The sequence below is a fragment of the Nuphar pumila genome, chromosome 4, assembly GCF_984573655.1.
Source record: "Nuphar pumila chromosome 4, dmNupPumi1.hap1.1, whole genome shotgun sequence".
In the NCBI taxonomy this organism is placed as follows: Eukaryota; Viridiplantae; Streptophyta; class Magnoliopsida; order Nymphaeales; family Nymphaeaceae; genus Nuphar; species Nuphar pumila.
The window spans coordinates 24,265,934-24,289,213 of NC_143252.1; the positions used below are offsets into that span (position 1 = coordinate 24,265,934).

At 39.8% G+C, this 23,280-nt stretch overlaps 1 protein-coding gene across 3 annotated transcripts in view; it reads left to right on the forward strand.

Moving 5' to 3' along the window:
• The window catches only part of PDE149 (integral membrane TerC family protein), a 167,732-nt gene extending 147,352 nt beyond the window's left edge, over positions 1 to 20,380 (forward strand). The window contains exons 13-15 of one of the 3 annotated variants that reach the window (XM_090002731.1): positions 19,223 to 19,280; positions 19,456 to 19,643; positions 20,080 to 20,380. In XM_090002731.1, the coding sequence (XP_089858857.1) occupies positions 19,223 to 19,280; positions 19,456 to 19,556 (159 nt within the window). In that variant the 3' untranslated portion in view covers positions 19,557 to 19,643; positions 20,080 to 20,380. The remainder of the gene's footprint in view (positions 1 to 19,222; positions 19,281 to 19,455; positions 19,644 to 20,079) is intronic. The other 2 variants (XM_090002732.1, XM_090002733.1) reach the window with 2 other exon arrangements.
• Positions 20,381 to 23,280: the final 2,900 nt, after the last annotated feature.

Consider the following 23,280-nt stretch of genomic DNA (forward strand, 5'->3'; position numbering starts at 1 on the left):
AACCCCATCCTCCAACCGTAATTTGGCATTAATAACCTCGGGAGTCTCTACTTTTTTATCATCTGAAATGCCAGACTTAGAACATATATCTGCAGCAAGCTTTATCTATGACAAAATATATCTTCGAGAAGAATATGCAACTTCAATTCCAAGAAAGTATCTAAGAAAACCTAAATCAGACATATCAAAATTATTTTTTAACATATTTTTAACATCAACAATACTATTTTGATAATTTCCAGTGATAATCATATCATCAACATAAAGTAACAACATAACAATACTAGTACCTGCATTTTTAACAAAAAGAGCAGTGTCAGTATAACAAGAGTGAAATCCTAATTTTATTATGATATCACTGAAACGATCATACCAAGCCTTAGGGGCCTGTTTAAGGCCATACAACGCTTTTAAAAGCCGAAGAGTTTGACCTTGCTCAATATTAATTCCAGGTGGTGGATCCATGTAAACTTCATTTAAACTTTTATTTAAAAAAATATTTTTTACATCAAGTTGATAAATAGGCCATTTTTTGGTTGATGCTACAACTATTAAAGTCCTGACACTGGTCATTCGAGCTACGGGAGCGAATGTTTCTTCATAATCAATTCCATATTCTTGTGAGTATCCCTTAGCGACTAACCTAGCTTTATATCGTTCTAAAGATCCATCGCTTTTAGTTTTGACTTTAAAAATCCAGCGACACCCAATAGGTTTTTTGTGTGGGGGTAGATTAACTATTTCTCAAGTATTAGCCTTTTTTAGTGCATTTAGTTCAACTTGCATTGCTTCAACCCAATGTGGTATAGATTTAGCTTGATTATAGTGAGCGGGTTTAAAATAAGAATGTAGGGTTATTAAACATGCTCGATAGTTGGGTGCCAAAGAATCATAGGATACAATCCTATTTGGCGGTATTGATATTCTAGAAGAATGTCTAATTTGTGGTTCCTCTATAGACTCAAAAATTTGAGAGTATTTTTTGAGGGCACTAATAGGGTTTTCTTGATTTCTTCTTGAGTAAACATTCATATTTGCATTATTATCATTTGAGGGTATTATATCAAGATTGGACATCTCACATGTATCTTCTATGCTTTCAAGAGAATCATTTTGTATGTCATCAATAAGATCATATAAAAATATGTACTCAATTTCATTTGTTTCTTCTATTTTATCAAAACCATTCTCATCTTCTAGAAATGTTGCATCTTTTGAAACATACAGTTTATCATTTTTAAAATCATAACATCTATACCCTTTTTTATTTTCACCATATCCTAGAAAAACACATTCAATTGCTTTTGGAGACAACTTATCTCTCTTATGCAATAGAACAAAGCATTTACAACAAAAAATACGAAGACGATTGAAATCGGGTGAAAATTTAAAGAGCTTTTCATAGGGAGAAGCATTTTTTAACTTAGAAGAGGGCATTCTATTCATTAGATAAGTTGCGGTTAGAACGGTTTCGGCCCAAAACTTCTTTGGAATATTTCTAGAAACAAGTAATGTTCTAGCGGTTTCTATAATGTGCCTATGTTTCCTTTCCGCTAGGTCATTTTGTTGAGGGGTTCTAGGACATGATTTTTTATGACAAATTCTATTTTGAGTTAAATAGTTTTGAAATTCATCAGATAAATATTCACCACCGGAATCAGATCTCAAAGTAGATATATTACTTTGGAATTGATTTTGGATTTTTCTATGAAAATCTTTAAAGAAAGTAAATACTTCTGACTTATGACTAAGAAAATAAATCCAAACATACCGAGTAAAGTCATTAATAAAAGTGACATAATAGGAATAGCCCCCTTTAGACATGACCGAAGAAGGCCCCCAGACATCCGAATGCACCAATTCAAATGGTCTTGATGAAAGAAAAGTTCTAGTTGGAAACAAAATAGACTTCATTTTTTCAAAAATACAATCTTTGCAATTAATTTCTTTTTCCTTACAAAATCTGTTTCCAAAGGAAAAAAGATACATTTTGGAATAACTTGGATGACCAAGTCTTTTATGCCAAGTTTCCATATTTTTTTCTTGGACATAAGAACAAAAATAATTTGTGGGAAGGTCTAGATGATCCATATAGTAGAGGTCTCCTTTCCTATGGCCTTGCCCAATCTGCTTCCCGGACCGAAGATCCTGTACAAAGCAACCATTAGATGAGAAAGATATTTCACATCCATGGTCGGCAATTTGGGAGACCGAAAAGAGATTTAAATTTAGTTTGGGAACAACTCTTACTTTTGGAACACAAAATTTTTGAGTCTTTAAAAGAGCCAATACTTGAAATTTTTAAAAAAGTTCCATCGGCCGTAGAGACACAAGAACCCTTTGAATTGATGCAAACATCAACAAGTGCATTTTCATGGGGGGTCATATGAAAAGAGGCTCCGGAGTCAAGGATCCAAGAATACGTACCGGGTGATGATGTAGAAGCAATAGCCGCACCCGATGTGGAGGAAGAAGCTTTAAGAATTTGTTAAAGAGCCATAGATATTTGCCTAAGAGTTTCTTTGAGGTCACCATTCTTGCCTTCATCTTTCTTGGTGGTAGTTTCTTCAAGAAAGGCCACCTTAGGCTTGAAGTTCCATTAAGCTCTGGGCAAGCGGGTTTGATGTGACCCGGCTCATAGCAATGATGGCAAACAATCATTTTTCTTCCTCCATTATAGTTTCCTTGTTTCCCAAAATGAGGAGGTTTATAGGTTCTTACATTGTTGTCGGGTTTGGATACGGCAAGCACTTCATCAACATGTTTACTCATTCCAAGCCTTGTCTCCTCTTAAGTGATTTCGGCAATGGCATCCTCAATTGGAGGAAATATAGATCTATGGTGGAGTGAGGATCTCACTTGCTCAAATTCGGGACGTAGCCCAAAAAGAAATTGAAACAATCGTTCTTGTTCCATTTGTTTTTGTCTTAATTCAATATCTTCCATAGCAACTCATTTTGGCTCTAAAAGAGCCAATTCATCCCATAGTAGGTTTAAGGCACTATAATAGTCTTGAATGCTAGAATCACCTTGTTTGGTGGTTCTAATTTTTTCTTTCAAAAAATACGCTCTTGCAAGATCCTTTTGGGTATACATACCCTTCATAAAGAACCAAGCCTCATTGACCCGACGAAATTTAGCTATATTAGCACATACCTTGAGTTCAACATTGTTCATAAACCATGCAAAGATTTTTTGCGTGTTTGCTTTCCCAATCTTTCACTTCTTTTTGATGATTTTCAATGGCCTTGAAACGAGCACCTCCTTCAAGAGCTTTTTCTTGACCTCCTTCGTTCTTTGTGAGCATAAGTATAGGTTCCGGAACGGTACCCATGACAAAACCCCAAAGTTTCTTTCCTTTGAAATTGTTTTCCATTGCCGATGCCCACATCATGTAATTCTTTCCATTAAGCTTGAAGGATAGGTCGATCTTTGCCTCCATGATGTTTCCAAGAAGTGAGAAGAGAAGAGATACACAAAATATGAAATATACGTACCACACTCTTCCTTCAAGAACCGTGTAACGCCCCAAATTTCAAACTTGCAAACCTTTTCAGAAAAATAGGCAAGAGACTAGAAATCTCTTTCCTTCAGAGTTTGTTTATGAAATCAGCGGAAGATTTTTCTTTAGTTAAATCAGAAGGCAAACTGACAACTTTGGGCACATTAGCTAAAAGAACCAAAACTCACAAAATTAGGGTATCCAAAGGAAAATCCGTTACAAACCCAAAGCATCCAGGACGCGAGCTAAGAGCAGGAAGAAGTCTTGAAGCCATCTTGCAATCGCGCCATCGCCCGTAGTGTACCTAATCATCACCTGTACCCATAAAATGGGTTAGTTTCGCGAAAAACTAGTAGGTGCACAAGAGAAACTACAGAAAACTGAATTAAGTATATTTAATTCAGTATGCTAAGTAGTTTAAAGCAGATATGCAGTTAAACAGGGAAGCAGTGCAACAGGGTAAGCAGTGCAAGCAGGTAAGTGAGCAGTGCAAATGCGTAAGTAGTGCAAGCAAGTAGTTCAAAGCAAGGAAGCAGTGCAATTGGCAAACGCAACATACGATCTATTTGATCGTAAGTTGTGAACTACCACGCAACAAGCATGTTCTCGTTCCTAGAACGGGGTCTCTGCATCTAATCATTATCAGAACATCATTTGTCGCTCTCACTACTTCTAACAAACGCTTTGTCCTGAACAACCTTTATCTATTCCCATCTTTCAAGGCCTTACGCGGCCAACTGTCACCTGTTATGATTCACTAAGGCGTCATACTTTCTCGGAAAAGCCCACCCTTCCGTAGAAGGTCCAAAATATGATCATGATCTAAAATCGCTAAAGATCTGATTCTCACATCAGGAATCAGCATGTCATCATTCTAAAGCAGAAAGCCAAAACTATAGATTCATAAGTGGCTATCTCAAACAATCTCAAAAGATCATCATAGCTCACCATAACTTTTTATGGTAAGCAAAAACACAAGATTCACGTCAGATCGCTCGGTCCGGGAGATATACGACCTGACAAGGAATTACCGCCCTAGAGGGTATGCCAGGTATTAGATCATACACTTCCTCACAGGAGTTCACCGTCTTTGCTGCTACCCGTTCGTGGACAGTGTACATCCTCACAGAGATTCTACCGCTCTAGCCGGATTACCCGATCAGGGAAATGTATAACCTCACAAGGAATTCCGCCCTAGATGGTATACCTGGTCTTGGACCATACACTTCCTCACAGGAGTTCACTGTCTTTGCGGCTACCCGTTCGTGGACAGTGTATATCCTCACAGAGAATCTACCACTCTAGCCGGGTCACCTGGTCTTGATCATACATACCCTCACAGCGAAAACTTTGGGAATCCGGTCCCCAATAAATGCCATATCCAATGAAAATCATTGCGATACACGCATCAACGCAAATGACCGCTCTTAGGGTCGATAGTCACTATTACAATCAACAAGATCAACGCCGGATCACCTGGTCTGGAAAATGTATAACCTCACAAGGAATTCCGCCCTAAATGGTATACCTGGTCTTGGACCATACACTTCCTCACAGGAGTTCACCGTCTTTGCGGCTACCCGTTCGTATACAGTGTACATCCTCACAGAGACTCTACCACTCTAGCCAGGTCACCTGATCTTTATCATACATGCCCTCACAAATAATCCTTTGAAGATCCGGTCCTCAACAGATACCATACTCAGTGATACATGCATTTATACAATCGACTGCTCCGAACAATTGACCGCTCTTGGGGTCAGTAGCCACAATATGGGCACAAGCACGTATATCAACAATATGCATCGGATCACTTCACATAGTAAACACAATACGCGAGAACATGAAGATATGGCAATCTAGTTGATTCTATAGGCGAAGAATAACTAACTCTATCCGACAGCCAAACAAAATGACTGAATATGACAAGCACTCATAACAATGCTCGTAAGACATACAATTACCATCAAATGGCTCAGTCCATCAGCAAGTAATTAAATTAATCGTAAGGCATAAACCATTGCATCACAAGCCATTCATAAGCAATCATACGACAACAGTTATATCACAATATGTAAGCAGCTTATAAGACAAGCGGTCACATCAATCCTAGTTGCCACCAGTTCGTAGATTCCGAGTTGTATGCAATCACATCAATCATAAGAGATGCAAGCCAACAAGTGCTACGCTATAATAAGCACCAAACAGTTCGACCAAGGGATAAAACAAGTCACATGTTAATATGTAGCAACTGGCATAATGCTATTATTATAAGCATTTAACTAGTATGAGAAGCTAGATGTTACTTAGCAAAGAACTGTGTAAGCAGTTTAACAAACTAGAGTAACGCCTCGACAGGCAGATATAGCTCAACGAGTAACATACTGAACTACCGAGCAAGTACGCAATTGACCAGTGTGAACAGACTTTATGTTTCGATATTACTGGCCTGCGGGTACGCGCAAGCAAAATGTAGAAACAACTGAGACTAGTTTGGGCGTCTGTTATTCTATGTATTTTCAATAACCCGAATAGCTAGTTGAGTCCGCTCCAAAGGGTACGGCTTTAGCCGAGCGAGGATTCCCCAGAGGCTGATAAGCAGTGTCACGGATGCATCCAACTGCTGCAGAAGTGTTGAGCTAACTATTGTAGCCTCTTTCCCCTAACTCCAATGACTGGGGAGGCCGGATCATTGCCCGTAGGGTAGTTGTTAACAACCTGTTCATTGGAGTTTTGTACCGCTTTGTCCTCTCCCTTGATAGACAACCAGAGTCGAATAGGTACGTTAGAGGTTGCTTAACTAACGACCCATTTTATGTTGTGGTCTTTACACCACTCGAGCATCTTGCCTGTGAAGGCGAATGTGAGGCCATTTATGTGATTACAGCATTATGCATTTAGCACTGTTTGAGGTCGCACAACTGTCTCATCCTATCATCGCAGTACTAGACGTGTCGTGCACGACTACAAGTACTCATGAAGGAAGTATAGCTCCTCAATAAAAGCCTCAACAGGAGTGTTTCACAAAGATGTAATGTTTATCTTTTGAAATAGCAGTACCTTGTGCCAACATTATGCATGCGATTTTCTAGAATCTAATCCACTATCGGGGTATCTACGTGCCTCGCATGACTCGATACCGGCCTCGATAGACGGGATGTGGGTTTCTCAACAAAACACTCGCTAAGAAGTTTGCTCGAACCCTCAATTCGGGATCACCCGAGATATGCCGAAAAGGCGAACAGAACCAGCCAATCACACCCTTCCAAATGCTTCGATTTGGAGCAGTCTTTGATGCTTTAACTCCCTAAATCTCAAGTCTACTATAAGGAATTGTGCACTCGAAGAGCCAGGATCCTTGCGAGGTATCTCTCTCCTTAGACGAGGATGTATCGCTCGCTCCCGACTGAACTCTTGTCGCAAGAGGGAGAGTGGTAGATGTCTCTTGCATCCTCCACGAGGATGCCTCAAACGTATATGCAATGAGCGAAAACCTGAGCGTCATCTGCAATAGCAAAGCAGTAACAACACATGCAAAAGCAAGAGCCTGGGTGCGAAGCGCGACGACAAAGTAAAGGACTGTAGCAGGAGTGCAATGCAAAACCTTTGCGCGATACGCGACGACAAAGTAAAGGACAAGGATCGCGAAACCACGTCCTTGAGTTAAGTGCGTACTCGTATAAATATATATGATATATATATATATATATATATATATATATATATATATATATATATTGTAACGACCCCAATCCATACCCTTTAAAAATGCGGATTTTTTTTTTTTCTAAGAGTTGCGGAAACCTTCCCAGAGATCTGGGGTCCTCACAGTTCCACTTTCCATTGGATAGCCCATCCACCACAAACGAAGTTGCAATTATCATCCATATCAACCAACTAAAACTCTTTTATTAATGAGTAAGAAAATTTCAAAGACAAGGTTTTCTTCAACTGAAAGTAAAGTAACAATTGCAGAAATTAAAAGAACTGAAAGACAAACGAAAGAGTCACTATATCCTCTACTGAAGCTGACAAGCCCAAGTATAACTCATCCATCCCCAGATGCATGTCCAACTTCACTGTTCACCATATCCTGTGAAAAACCAACAAAGTAGGGTGTCAGAACCGAAATTCTGAGCACAGCTACTTCTAAAGAAAACAGGTTAGAGAAAGAACATGGATAAAATTTCATGCAGTGATTTGAGTGAGTACAGATATAAAATTTGCAACATTTAAATATTCATAACTGCCAATAATTGCATATACTCACCAGTCAAGAAGAGTAAAGCAGTGTCATATATCAATAACTAAATAATCAAACCTTTCAGCATGATTTCACAAAGTAAATCATATGCTACCACCAAATGATGTCATGATATCAAGAATGATTCAAACATGCATGATCTAATGCATAACAGAAAAATGCATGATTATGTGCAATGCATGATTTCTTCTGTTATCTTTCATTTAAGTTCTATCTTTTCATATGCATGCCCTATTAGATGCACACATCCTTAAGTTCCTCTTTTTAATTACCGTGGCCCGCGGATACACCAAACGGGTACAAACCCCGAGGTCAAGTAGGTTCCCAGGGTAGCTTAACACACAATTTGTATTTTATTACTGGGTTCCAACTTAGCCCTCGATCGATATCAGGGAACAGCATCATCCATCGAAACATTAGACTTCCACATCTAATGTCGGGGACACAAGGGACACCCTACGCCCACAAGTGCCACTTCCTTGGTACCATAAACTCACAGCTATGACTAACACACCACTCCCGGGTAAAGTGGTGGGCTCTCCCTAAAACCGTGGCCAGGAGAAGAACCTCAATATCGGGTTCAGGGGCAACAACGCACACGGAGTTTTTGTATCCTCACAGTCTCCCCAAGACCGGATATCCAAGATTCTCATACTCCAGATGAGATATCCCAGAATGTAAAATTACACTGTTCTTATTCATTATATTTTTAATTAAGTCAATTTCTTTAAGTTTGCAACACCATATGCAAAAGTAAAGTGAAAACCCCGCATCCTCCCTTGCAGGGACCCATTCGGGACTTCAGCCCGTATAAACCATTAGAACAGTGCAGTAATGTGCCAAACCATCTTATGTGGTTTAAGTGATGCTTTTAAGAACATATATAAAAGAAAACCAAACCCACGGCTCTCCAGGCCGGTGATGGTCCCATAGGCCATCGGTGCATCACATAATAAAACCAAGTAGTGTTTCATTTACAACACTAGGCCAAAAGCATATATATTCATGCAAATATAAACCCAAACATATGCATGTCATAATTCATTCATATGCAATTACAATATGTGTGTGTTACCTACATCACATATGGATCTTAACCAATCCATGGTTTCTTTAAGGGTGTGAGTGTACATGTACCATTTCACATATAAATCAAGTGTACATGTTCAAGAAGACTTACTAACAATTGAATCATGCTCACACTCATGCGTACCATAGTCATAACAGTCAAGTGAAAGCATAAATCTCCACGACAAGGGTTTTCATACAATCCAATACACAAGCTTTTAATTAACACATGGATTCTAGCCAAAATATAATGTTCAGCTCGGGACATCCAAGCAAGATACATTACATATATAAATTTTCAGTTTTATGTATCCATCCTCCCTAAACAGTGTAACATGAGCACTATTATACACAACTGAAAATTTTTCAGGTTATGTTGCAATGATCCCACGCTACATCTTACAAACTTTGAGCTTAACCCCACTCAAGAACCATTGTAAATTCATATGCACTAATGGGGAAAAGCAAATTTAAGTCCATGAGTCATCTTGATAGGCTGGACCCACCCATCCATATATAAAGACACATTGCATAATAAACCATATCCCTTAACAGATCATCATCATATCACTGAGCTAAATCTTTGCTCATGATAAGACAACTTTCTGAAAATCTGCAACTAGATCCAAGTAAGACTTGTACACAACCTGTCCAGAACATGTTGGTAATTGCAAGTAGACATTAAACTTATAAGGAACCATGTGCCCTAACATGTATATTCCAAAGCATCACTTCCATATAATGGATGGAAGCTTCTTTCTTCAACAAAACCAATTGCAAAGATGTAAACTCTAGCAACTTTGCTTGAATCCTTTTGGTACAATCCCAAGATGAAAAAGCTCAGGTCTTGCAAAAGGCTTCCAAAACTGGACAAACTGATGACCAGCAACAGAACTTTCAAAAATTTGGATGTGACAGGTGACAAGACCCAGAATCTTTGCGCTGGTGAGGTGGAAAAGGGAAAAGTAACAAAGTCAACTTCCCTACTTTCAAATACAAAGGCGACAAACAAAAACTTTTAAAAGGGATATTCATCACTACTGAAATGACAATGGCAAGAATTCTACTCATTGGGCTCGCTAATCATGTGGATTCCTATGTTTTCTATTTCTAGGAATGCTGACTAAACCTATTCCTACCTAGTAGTTACCAATTAATTTCTCCAGTTAACTCCACTATCTATACACAACATTAGCTTCACCTAAACCACATCACAGTCATTGTCTTCTGAAGTCTGTAAGCAATATCTTCTATTGCGTGAATGCAACCTAGTTGAAAGAGGCAGGTCCTCATAATGACTTGAAGACTGAGTCCTAGACCCTTCATCCATCGATGTGCCCCCATCCTGATAGGTGAGTCCACAAAAGAGTAATATACTCAGATGCCTTATTTATATGCCAGATTCTGATCAAGTCAAGGAACTTGGAGCATCAGAATCAGGTGATCTCGAGGTAAATCTCTATGAGTTTGATGATTAAATCAAATTCTATCACATATATCAAAATTAAAAATCTTGATTGATCACTAGTTCTAGCCACCTCAGAACAAATTAAAGACACAATCAATAAAACAAATCTAGACAACGTGAAAAGGTAAACAGAAACCAAAAATAACTGCCTTCAGAAAGTTCTTTTTGCTATTTCACAAACACCAACTTGAAAAGAAATCGCCCAAATTAGCAATCTCTGCCCCGGCTATTTATTTTTCCTATGCAATTCACCTCTTTGCGTAATACAAACATATTAAACACCACAAGAAAATCCAAAATGAAGTAAAAACAAGTAAAACAAACAGATCCGAAGACTATATAGCTCCAAAAACAATACCAACATCCAAAAACATCATCTACCGAAACACCCGTTAAAAATCTCTAAGATTTTCATCAAAGGGGATCAATTGCACACACACAGGAAACCTCTTTTTTTTTCTTTTTCAGAAAAATCGAAATTACACATCCCCTGGATGATGAAAATCCGAAAACCCCCAAATCATAGATTTGGGGTTTTAGGTTTAGGGTTGATGTAAACCCCAAATCCTACACTCAAACCCCCACCTGGAATCGAACCTATGTTCGATCCCTCATCCGAAATCTAAGAAGCACTGTACCTGTCTTTCCGATGGGTTTCCCGGCGATCGTAAGCTGGAGGCTGACGCTCCTCACTGCTGCCGTGAAGAAAGGTGTTCGCTAGGGGCTTTGGTGGGTGTGGCTGACCGCAGCTCGCCGGCGACCGCCTTTCCTCCGGCGTGTGCGCACCGAGCGAGCGAGAGGAACGGGGAGAGATGGGGAAGAGAGAGAGCCCGAGTGAAGAGGGCATAACCCTCTCTTCACTCCCCTTTTATCGGCCCCAGGCCCCCTCCTTCCTTGCCGAGATGGGAGGGGGAGGTCGGTTACGCCCTGCGTAACCCCCCTTTCCCCCTTTCCTTCTTCCTGTTAGGGTTTATCGGGCAACCCTTATCGGGTTGCCCCTTTTAAAAAGAACTCGGGTCCGGGTCCGAGCCCGTGACCCGCGATGCTGGGTCCATTTTAATAATGGACCCGGTTCGCCCATGAGTGCCGGATCCTCAGTTGGATTCGTGGATCCAATTGTGGGTCCGACCCTCCATACTAAACTTTATTTATTTTTCTTATTATAAATACTATTAATTATTTATTTAATTAAAAATTACTATTATAAGTATAATTTGGCGCCCCCTTGTGGGTTATTTATGGATTCTTTTATGGATCCGATAACGGATCCGAGGCCCAAAATTAGAAAAACACTTGTTATTTTCAAATAAATAATTATAAAAATTGAGGTTATTACATATATATATATATATGCATATATATTTATTTAATTGTCCTTTTTAGTTAATTGAACTCAATTCAATTATCCAAGTCTTCTGTGCAATCTTCCCCTACCTTTGAGAGTTGCAAGCTTGCTGGCGTCTGTGAGTGTAAGCGATGGACGACTCGGGTCGTGGAGCGCGAGCAGGATCTGTCGCACGAGCTGCAAAAATAACGATCTTAGCAAGCTAATACCAAAAATAGAAGGTCAGGGGCACTGTCGCCGTCCTGACGTAAGGGAAGCAGAGGCAGGGGCATCATGCCCTTGCGCACTTGCCATAAGTGCAAGAAGCAGGGGCTGGGGCTGCGAGCCCCTACCGACCTGCTGTCAGCGAGAAGCAGGGAGGCAGGGGGCTGCACCCCTACCTGAAGAAGACAACGAGGGAGGCTTCGCCCTGCCTGCCAAGAGAGCAAGGAGGCGAGGCCCTTCCCTGCAAGCCACTAAGGGGGAGGCAGGGGGCGGCTTCGCCCCTGCCTGCCGAATATGCAACGAGGGCTTGGGGACTCGGTCCTCTGCCATCTCTGCAAAAGGACAGCGGCGACGACCCTGTTCTGTCCTGCAAAAAGAAACAAAGACAGGAGATGAGCCCCTATTTGCCAAGCAAAAATAGAACACAGGGAGGGCTCGACCCTCCCCTGAACAACAGAGGGAGGAAGTGGGGGTCTCGGCCCCTTCCCAGTGAAACACGGAAACAGGGAGGGAGCCGACCCCTTCCCTACGCAATAAACAAGCAGGGAGGGGCTCGACCACTCCCCGCCAACCAAAACGCAGGGAAACGACAGGGGCTGGCCCCTACTAACCTATCCGGACATAGGAGGTGGCAGGGGCTCGACCCCTGCCCACCCAATCAAGAAAAAGAGAGGGAGACGGCAGAAGGGCTCAGCCCCTGCCATCGTTCCCGAACTCAGGGAGGTGGCAAGGGCTCGACCCTTGCCAACCTACCCAGAACCCGAAGAAAGGAGGTGGCAGGGGTTCGGCCCCTGTCGACCTGCCTGAACAAGAGGCAGGCTGGGGGCCCTGCCAACCATAGCACAAGGGTCACCCGAGAGCCCTCCCTCGGGAGCCCTCTACCTGAGAGGAAGCGACGCAGGCGGCAGCCCTGCCGCCTAAAGAAAAAGGGAGCGGGAGCGGCAGGGGCTTGGTTCCTGCCGACCTGCTGGAGCGGCTGACGATAGGGCCTCGCCCTTGTCGTCCCTCCGAAGAGGAGACAGACCAGGAGGGGTGCTCGACACCACCCTCCTGGTAGACCCAGAACGAGAGAGAGGTAGGGGAATGCACGGTAGGGGCCACTGGCCTCCTGTCGGCCTTCCAATGAACTCAGAGAAAGAGGGAGAGAGGGGCAGGGGTTGGAAACCCCTGTTGACCGAGCAAAAACAGGGGGGGGGGGGGGGGCGTCGCCCCCTGCCGGCTCTTCGAAAGGCGAGAGGCAGGGGCAAAAGCCCCCGCCAACCAGTCGACACAAGCGGTAGGGGGGGGGGGGGTGTCGCCCTTGCCGGCCTGCCGACTGAAAAGGAGAAGAAAAGGGGGAGAGGAGAGAAAACAGGAGGAGAGATGGAGCGTACCTGGAAGTCGTCGACGTCGGCGATGGCAACGTCGGAGGGAAGAAAGGCAGTCGACGGCGGCGGCGGAGGGGGTCTCGGGCGACGGTCGTGGATGCGGAAGGTGGTCGGCTTCGGCGTTGAGTTCCAACGAGAGAGGGTCGAGGGGAAAGAGCAGAGAGATGGGAGTCGGTCGGGGGAGAGAGACCCAAAGACGAGAGGGGGAAGGAGGTTTCGAGAACCTCCCCCCTTCATCGCCGACTTATCACCCGGGTCGGATCCGGATCCGGCTCGGATCCAAAAGATTTTTTTTTTACTCGGGTTATTACAACCGAGTGGCTCTGATACCATGTAATGAGATATGCGAAAATACAAAGATTGCTATAAGCACTTACAATGTCCTACAATGGACAAACAAAAGAGACAATAGCCAAGTCCACAAAGGGACAACACCAACACAAGCCTTTAAGAAGGCAACAATATAAAAAGCCTCTTATTGAAAAGAGAGCGAGCTCTCATGAATGCATACATACAAGGGGTTCACCCCTATTTATACAAGAGGGAATGGAAGGAAAAGGAGGGCCAAGGGCCTCAAAAGAAGAGCCCAAAAGGGGGCTCCCATGAAGTCGTTGGGAACCCCCAACGACTCTATGGTTGGAGCCCCTTTTGGTTCCTAAAAAATACAAAAAAGAAAACAGAAAAATAAAAAATGAAATTACATTTTATCAAAAAATAAAAATAGTTGTTTTCTAAAACAATTATGTGAAATTACAAAAATACCCCTATCGGGTATATATATATGGAGTACATCTTAACACTGAGATGCGTATGCTTAGATGGATGTGTGGAAATACAATAAAAGATAAGATTTGAAACGAGGTGATACGTAAGAAGGTAGGCATTGCATCCATTGAAAATAAGATGAGAGAGAATCGTTTGTGGTGGTTTGGACATATTCGGCGAAGGCCTAATGATGCTCCAGTTAGAAGGATGGAGAAATGGGAAAATATATTAGTTAAAAGAGGTCGGGGTAGGCCTAAGAAGACTTGGATGGAAATGATAGGAAAGGATATGAATGCTTTGAACCTCACTGAGGACATGGCATTGGATAGTAATGATTGGAGGAGAAGGATTCATGTGGAAGACCCAGAATGATTTTCTTTTTTGGTTCATATCACTCACCCCAATTGTTTTGGGATGAAGGCGTTGTGGTTGTTGTATATATATATATATATATTTTCCCATGCCTAGTCGAGTACTTGGCTAGGATCGACTGCACCCAGGCCGGCCTGGGTTCAGCTGGTCTGACAGCCAGCCCAACCGAGCCCACTCTGCTGGATTCAGCAGGCAAGCCTGTCGAGGCCTAGCTGAATTAAGCCAAGACTGGCAGGGGGCTTGTCCGACTTTGCTAACCCCTCAAGACCCTTTTTTTTTCATTACAGAATCGGGTTCAAACTTTGAAATACAAAACTCATCATGAATATGTCGATTTCCTCTCTTTAGAACACAAGAAATCGAACCAGATTCATGGTTCCCATCAAAATATGGCACCTAAATCAGATTTATGGTCTTCTTTCCTATTCAACTCAAAGAGCAAACCCGTACCTCAAAAATCCAACGCTTGGGGGCTGCTGCCGTGAGGGGTTGATCCTGCCGGCTCCGGTGACTGTTGCCGAGCAAGAGGTCGCGTCCCTAGCGTCACCCCTCCACGTCGCACGCGAGAGAGAAGGAACCTAGAAGGGATTTGGGGAAACAGAGAGGTAGAGAGCGAGAAGACAGAGACGGGGCGGAGAGGAGAGTGAGAGGAAGGGATTCGAGGACCCCCTCTTGTAGGAGGATGCCCGAAAAAGGGGGGGGACTTTCCGGCGGCTGCGCTTCGCCCCCCCTTCCCATCACTATGGGTTTCTCGGCTGTGTTCAGAACTCTAACATCCACTTTATTAGGCGAGCCACTATCGGCTTTTAAACAACAATTGTTTTCTTTTTTTTTCTTTTTTGTTGCTTTACTTACTCGCTACGCGGGTCGCGGCCCCGGTCCGAGACTGAGACCCGGGATCCGGTCGCGGTCTGATGCTTATTAGGGTCTGAAATTTGGACCCACGACCATTTTTGCGATGTGGATCCACAAGTTGGGTCCAAATGGATCCAACGGTGGATCCCTTACATATTTTCATTAATTTTATTTATTTATTATCTAATTATATATATATATATATATTACAATATATATGATATTATTTACACATGAATCCTGGGTCCGGAGTATGGATCACAGGCCCATATCAAATAATTTACGCATTATATCAAAAAAAATTCAATCAAATAACAAAAAATACGGTTATTACACTCTTCCTAGTTTGGCAACCTTGAGGCATACTCAATATACATGCATATAGTCATTTTAAAATCATACATTAAGCCAAAATTGACATAGGCACTCAATATACATATGCATGCATATAGGTATATAAACATACCAAGCCAAAATCAACATGGGCATAATCAATATGCATATAGGCATTTTAAAATCAACATAAACATAAAACAAACAAGCATGCTTTGAGTTTCTACAACTATTTAGTAAAGGGTCCTCTACCTTGTTTGAAGATTACAAAACCCCCAAAAAGGAAAACTCCTTTGATGGTGAGCTCTTTACACTTGAGAGCTACTTCAATTTCGTGGATTTAGAGAGAGCCTAATTAGAGGCCACTATCAAAATCGTGAAACGAATGAGCTCTTTTACTCCAAGAAAATCGGCACCAAGGGGAGGAGAGAAAGAAAGAGTGAGAGAGAGCAATGAGAGAAAACTGAGAGTGAGGAAAGTGAGGGAGAGTGAGGGCTATTTAGCTTACTTGGGTGGAGGGAACCTTCTAGAGCTCTCTAGAAGATTCCATCCAAGGGTGTCGACCCAAGGGGGTGGGATAGTGGAGGTATTGGAGGGAATATTCTATATTCCCCCACTATTTGGCCCACTACCATGTCTCCCACCTCCTTCTGATGCTCTTTCTAGGATCTTCTAGAAAGTTCTCCCACTTGGAGCTAATTTAAGTCTTCCAAGTCCAAGTGGGTCCAAAATGAGATCTAACTCCAATGGATCGAAACCCACATGGGTCCAACAAATTCCAATTTGGGCAAAATTTAAATGGTACAAATTGCTAATTAATTTCTAACCATATTTAAATTACTATCTTAATAAATTGCATAATTATATGCCAATTAAAAATGCTTAACAATATAGTTAGCACTAAATGTCAATGAAAAATTAAATGTAATTGTTTAATTAATTAAAATTAGCAATTATATGCCAGTTGACTCATAAACTATAATTAGCAAGACATGGCAAATTAAAAATATAATCTACACTTAATGTTAATGTTAATTATAATATAATAATGGCCACATCATTCCTGAAATTCACTTTCCATTTATTTAAAAATCTTAAAAAATTTGTTGAGTTGATTCATAGTGCAGTTACTAGATTTACTAAGAACTTTTTGACAGTGCAAAGTCTAATAAAGAATAGAAGTTCCCTAAAAAAATGTTTTCATCAAATGAGTGAAATGCATATCCCCATGAAACAAAAAGAAAGCCAAGAGAAATTGTGGATATTATATTTAGAAGTGAATTTCTATGAATATTGTGTGAAGTTATTGAGAATCATCATACCTTTAGTGAAAGTACTTAGATTGGTTGACAGTAAAGAAATACCAGTTATGGTTTATCTCTATGAGGTCATGGATAGATCAAAAGAGTCCATTAGAGATAATTTTAATGGACAAATCTATATGGCGCATCATTGATCATAGGTTGACTGGGCAGCTTCATTAACCTCTTCATGTTGAAGCATACTATTTGTATCATGCATTTAGATACTCCCTTACATTTAAATGGGCAAGAAAATTTTGGATTGCATGAAGAGGTTGATCCCTGATCATTGCATCCAAGATAAAATTCACAAAAAAATGGAGATGTATGACAATGCAACGTGTGATATGAAGAGACCTACAGTAGTGCAGAACCATTCAACAATGCATTCAGCTAATTTATTTTGTCTATTTCAATTTCATTTTATTTATTTATGATTTTTGTATCGATTGTTGTTTTCTCTTTTTTTGTACTTTTAGACATGTGGTGGACTAGACTTGGGAGTAATGTTCCAAATTTGAGAACTTTTGGCATTCACATTCTTAGTCAAACATATAATGCAAGTGGATCCGAAAAGAATTGGAACATCTTTGAGCAAATTCATACAAAAAGAAGAAATAGATTGGAGCATAAAATGCTTAATGACTTTGTCTATGTTCACTACAACTTGCAGCTAAGGCAAAAGTATATAAAATTATCAAGTTTATGTTTCATTTTCATGTGTTTATTTAAAGTTTTTTTTTGTCATACAAAACCAAACTAATTTTAATTTTTATATATAATCTTTTTAAGCAAATTGAGCAATTTAATCCCATCAGTCTAGAATATTTTGATTTGTTGGATGCATGAGTTCAAGAAGAACCAAGTGTTTTAAATGAAAAGGACATTCAATAGATCAACGCGGAAGGAGCACATGAGGTAAATGATAAAAAGCCTATATATATTGAGGAGGATATGAATGTGGACGATAAACAAGGACGAGGAGAAGTAGAAGAAGAAGATAATGATGATAATTGAAATCGTATACATTTGCTTTTATTGATATTTTGGAAAAACTGTTATATAAAACTAAAGATTCACAAACTTGGTTATTTTGTTTTTATTTATGTATTATGAAATTATGAGTCTCGTGCAGGGGCGTAGCTAGGATTCATGTGAGGAGGGGGCAAACAGGGGTGTAGCAAAATTTTTTTTTTTTTAGATAAAATAAAAAATGGCTACAATTATTAATAAAAATTTATTTCATGTAGACAAATCAAACTATTTGCTGCAGTCAGGGCTGGGCTAGGACTGGGATGGGCTACAAAAATGGACAAAAATCTATTTCATATGGAATCAGAGCTGGGCTAGGACTGGGCTTTTAAAAAAAAAAAAAAAATTTAAATGTTTCGGGAGGCAGGACTGGGCTGCAGCCCAGTCCTGCCCCCCCCCCCTAGCTACGCCCCTGGTCTCGTGGCATGTTCTTAATTGCATGATACATGCATGCATTATTTGTAATGGAATGGAAAATACACAATAAGGTGCCTCTTATGGGCTTACAATAATACAAAGAGAGCGCAAGCAAAGACCACTTATGGGTCAATACAAATCACGAGCACAATAGCCTCTTATGGGCTTAGAACACAACATAAAAATATAAGATTTATATATTCATATGTGCTTGAGAACAAGCATACATAATAAAGGGAGAGACGCTGTAATGGCCCCAAATTTCCAGACTTTAACTTTTTAGTAAAATTTTGAAAGCCTTGTAAACATTCTTTTATCATAGTGTTAAATAGTAATTCAGTGGAAAATGGTATTTTTGAAATAACAAGTCGACGGACCTTGGGCGCATTACTTGCGAAACCTTTCTTTTACACAACGGATTTGAAACACCGTACATTCAAAACCAAATAGATTAAAAAAAATGCAGTTTTAATCATTTTGAGTTCATGCAAAAAAAAATCAAGGAAACCTTATGCAAAATTACATAATTGTCCTCAAAAGTAAAACGTCAGGGAAATAGTCTCATCTTGATACCATCATGTCATCGTACCATTGCTTATTGTACCGACCTAATCATCACCTGTACCCATAAGATGGATTAGTTCCATAAAATACTGGTAGGTGCACAATTAACAATTTAGAACAAAACTAACACATGCTTTATTTCATACATGATATGCAATTTAACATAAGTAAAAATAAGCATGTTAATCTTGTTTCTGTATCGTTCTCTTCCTGCAAAAACAGACTTTCCTCCATTGCAAATGTGCACTAAGTCGTCATCTAATGTCTTATTCCAGATATCTGATCTTCTCGTCATGTTTAATATTCAATAATTTGGAATTTATCATTAGGATAGGCACTGAGATGACACTCTTGTGCTTTTGCAGCCTAGCATCGGTGTCGTTCTCAGTTTTATTGGTGGCAAGATGATTTTAGACTTCTTCGGTGAGTAATCTCTTCAAAACTTTTCTACTGATGAGAGATGCTTTGATCCATCTTTATATGGTTCATCTATCTATGTTTCTCTGGCTAAGGTTCATTAATCTTGACTTTTCTTAGTTTTACTCTTCTAGAATTTTGCTCATGCGCTTAAAGGGAAAATTGTTTTTTCATCTTTTAGGTTACCACATATCGACGGAGGTTTCTTTGGGTATTGTTGCCATATGCCTGGGTACCGGAATACTGTTGAGTCTGACAAAAATTGCTGACAGAGAGGAGTAGCAGTCTGTCAGATTTGGAATAAATGTGGATGAGAGCTTCAAAGAAAGTGGCTTTGGAGAGGTGCCGAACATTCATTTTTGGATGGCTGTAAGCCCATGCATATTTCACACAAACCCCAATTTTTAAATCACATTCTGGTTTTTATTTGGAGGCAATGGTGGGCCTAGTGTTCAAGTCCAAGTACCATTATCTGCCTTACATTTGAACCAAATGGAAAGATCCTTTACATTCCCTGCAATCTTTTGGAGATTGATTTGATTTTTATAATCTCTTCCTGTCAAAGTTCCAATACTTGTTGGCTTTGGACTTTTGAGGTGGTTATGACCACTGGTAAAATCTGATAATTTAACTTTGTGACTCCCATGCCATGACAACTGTGGGAGTCATATTCTAAGCAATTTTGTTTGTTATGATCTGCTTGACCCATGAGCCAAAGGCTGGCACAGTTTTGAGTTGGTGTCTCGTTTTCTTTATGTTTAGACTGGAAGAAGAAATACCGACTTTGTGATTGATTGCTTCTCAGGGTATTCTAATAAGAGCATATCGTGATTGAGGTTCAAGCACCAAGTGACTTTGTTCGTAGCTTCAGTGTTGCTTGTCCTGATTTTGCACGTGGCAAGATCAATGCTTTGGTAAGTTGTCAATCTTACTATTCCTTTCCATTCCAGAGGCAAGTAGATGGTTCTATAGGAGTGAAAATAAAATTATGTACAGCCCCTCGACATTTATAACAATTTGTTATTTGTTGTTCATCTTGGTATTTCATATAAATCTTATGCATGCAATGAACATTACAATAAAAAGGTTTGTGATTGAAGATTTCACAATTTTCTCCATATACCTCTTCACCAATCCAGTCTGATTCCCCAAGTGCCCATATCTCTCATAATAGGCCTTCTATTCGGTTCCTGAAAAAAGGGAAAAGCACATCCGATTGAAACATTTCACAAGTGGGTCATGTTAATTGTGACCTCTCTGATAACTATGGTAAATACGCTGTTAAGGGTTCAGTGGTTCTGGTGGTGGATTCAACCAAGTCGTGCTTGTGACTTTTACAAACAAAACAATCAGCAGAAGGCAGCTCAAGTTAAAAGTTTTGTTAGCTCACAGCTGCCGGTTTTTCCAACTCTTCCTCTGTTGAAGCTGCAGAGAAATGCAGACTTTGTCTGACCAGATGAAATGATGATGGATGGTAAAGTCATGCTATCATGGCTTAAGTTGTCTCGTTTTTGAATCCCACGGGAATACTCCACTGTAATGATCGGTGCTGCATACTTGAGACTTCCTTGAACATCGTTGGGGTGTGAATGTGAAGTAAACAGTAAAATATTTACCAAAGCTGAGCTTTAAAACTGGATAAGTTAGACTAATTTTCATATTAATTCAAGTGGAGAAGTCCCTGTAAACGATCCCAGTAAGAGGGAAACTGGCGATGGTAGAAAAAACTAAGCACTAGACTTGAAAGTTTGAAACTGAAAATGGTATAGCGTGCTCTTCAAGGACTAATGTCAGCTTTATCATAAATCTGATTTATATAAAGTACTGCGGCCACTGCCCCATCAAGGGGACAAAATGGCACTCTGATGTGATGTTGGGTGGTGCTCAATATCATTATGGTGGCCCTTCCATCATAAAAGGCATGAAGGTGCATATCAGTCCATTTATTTAGAAATCTTTATAGTTTCGCTGTCCGGAAAACGGTTGCTTTTGCTATTAGTGGGGACAAAACTAAAGATTCCTTTGTTTTTTTATAACGTGTCTTTAAGCTGTTTATGTAAGCTTACATAAGGGGTAGAGCTGCAGAATTGATGTTTGAATGAGGTTTATCAGTAGGAAGTTTGATTTGAAAGCCCATCCAATGAAATAAAAAATACTTTGTGAATAACGGGAAAGAATATTAACTCTCGAGAATTTGATTCTAGCTGTTTTGGCCGAACGCCTTCTCTCGTTTTCTATAGAACATGGATCCTGTGAGACGATTATTAATTCCTTGGATTCTACCCTAATTTCTAAAATATACATGCCATCAAAGATTTTCATTGGCGATGTTGCAATTCGGTGCAAGGAATTTCAGTAACGGACACTCTCTTCTGAACACTTCCTGCTGCATGCCACCAATGGTTCCGATTCCCTTAGTTGAAACTCATAGGAGCATGTAATTTTGACCGTATATAATCCCATGGATGTGTTTAGCATGGTCAAGATGGTAAGAATTAGGTGTGTCAAGGGGCCGGGTTTACTCTGATCCGACCTGGACCAAACCCTATAGGGTCTGGGTATGGTGACAAATAAGACCCGATTAAAACCTGGGTCCAGAGCCGAAGGTCTGATTAATATGTGGACCTGTGTATAGTTTGTAAAATTTTATACCAGACCCAGGCCTGACCTGAGTTCCGATTAAGACCAACAATTTTTCAAGGTAAAAATGATAAAAAATATTATTTTACTGGGTCTGGTTCATGTAGTTCTTATCGGGTCAGTGTATGGTTTCTCTTATATTAGACCTGGATCCAGGCCCAAAAATCTGGTTTAAGTTTGGTTTTACGTGGGTATGTACCAAACCTGACCAGTTGACACCCTAGTAAGAATCGGTCCTTAGATTTTTTTTTTAAGATGGTCATACTGTACAAAAAAAATAACACGTTTTCGAAATGTCACACAATTTGTAAAATCCAGCCCATGCCCCCACAATAGTAGATGTTTGACTTTTTTAGGACCTTTTTATTCTTTGCACTAGCGAACCGCTTGAGGTTTGCATGATATATCCCTGCATTATTCAATATTGCAAACTCTAATTAAAAAGTAGATTCACATGATAATTGTGTAGACCTCACAAATTTTGCATTAAAATTTTTTACAAAAAATGATCATATTGTACGATAAAAATGATTTATTTTTCCAAATGCCCCAAAATTTATGAAATTTGTCCACTGTCCAAAATTGCAAATAGGTAACTTTTTAGAACCTTTTTACCCTTTGTACAAGTAAACATTACGAAGTTCGTGTGATATATCATTCAACCTATCGGCTTAGGCAAAACCTCAAATATATATTCACATTTTTTTGGTCCTCAAAAAGCGTGCAAAAAATATGTTATTTATGCATTATTCTCTCTTAATTGTAAAATCGCAAATAGATATTGATTTTATAAAATATATGGTTTTACTAAGGTATTTATGAAGTTACGATCATAAGGAGGTTTTCATAAGTTATATTACATGTTTCATGAAGACATAAAAAAAATAGGTGTGAACATACATTTAAGTAACGGTTAAAGCAAGAAGAAATGATGTTCACATAGTTTTTTGTGACTTTGGTATAAAATGTGTAATTTTTCTAAGGCATTTGCAAAGTTACGATCATAAAGAGGTTCACATAAGTTATATTTGCACGCTTCATGAAAATTGCAAAAAAAATAGGTATGAACATATATTCAAGTGACGGCTAAAGAAAGAAGAAAGGAGGTTTGCATAGTCTTCAACGACTTTGGTATAAAATATATGATTTTTTAAGGTATTTACGAAGTTGCGATGATAAGGAGGTTCTGTAAAACATGAGATTTTTATGATATTATAATCAAATAAAGATGAATTTGATGTGAATCTATGTCTTGGGTGTGATTGCTTGATTTTCTTGATTTTAGTATGAGTAACATGGTTAGAAAGTTTGGAAATTTTTGAAATAGTAGACTAAATAAGAAATTAGAGTAAAAATAAAAATTTAG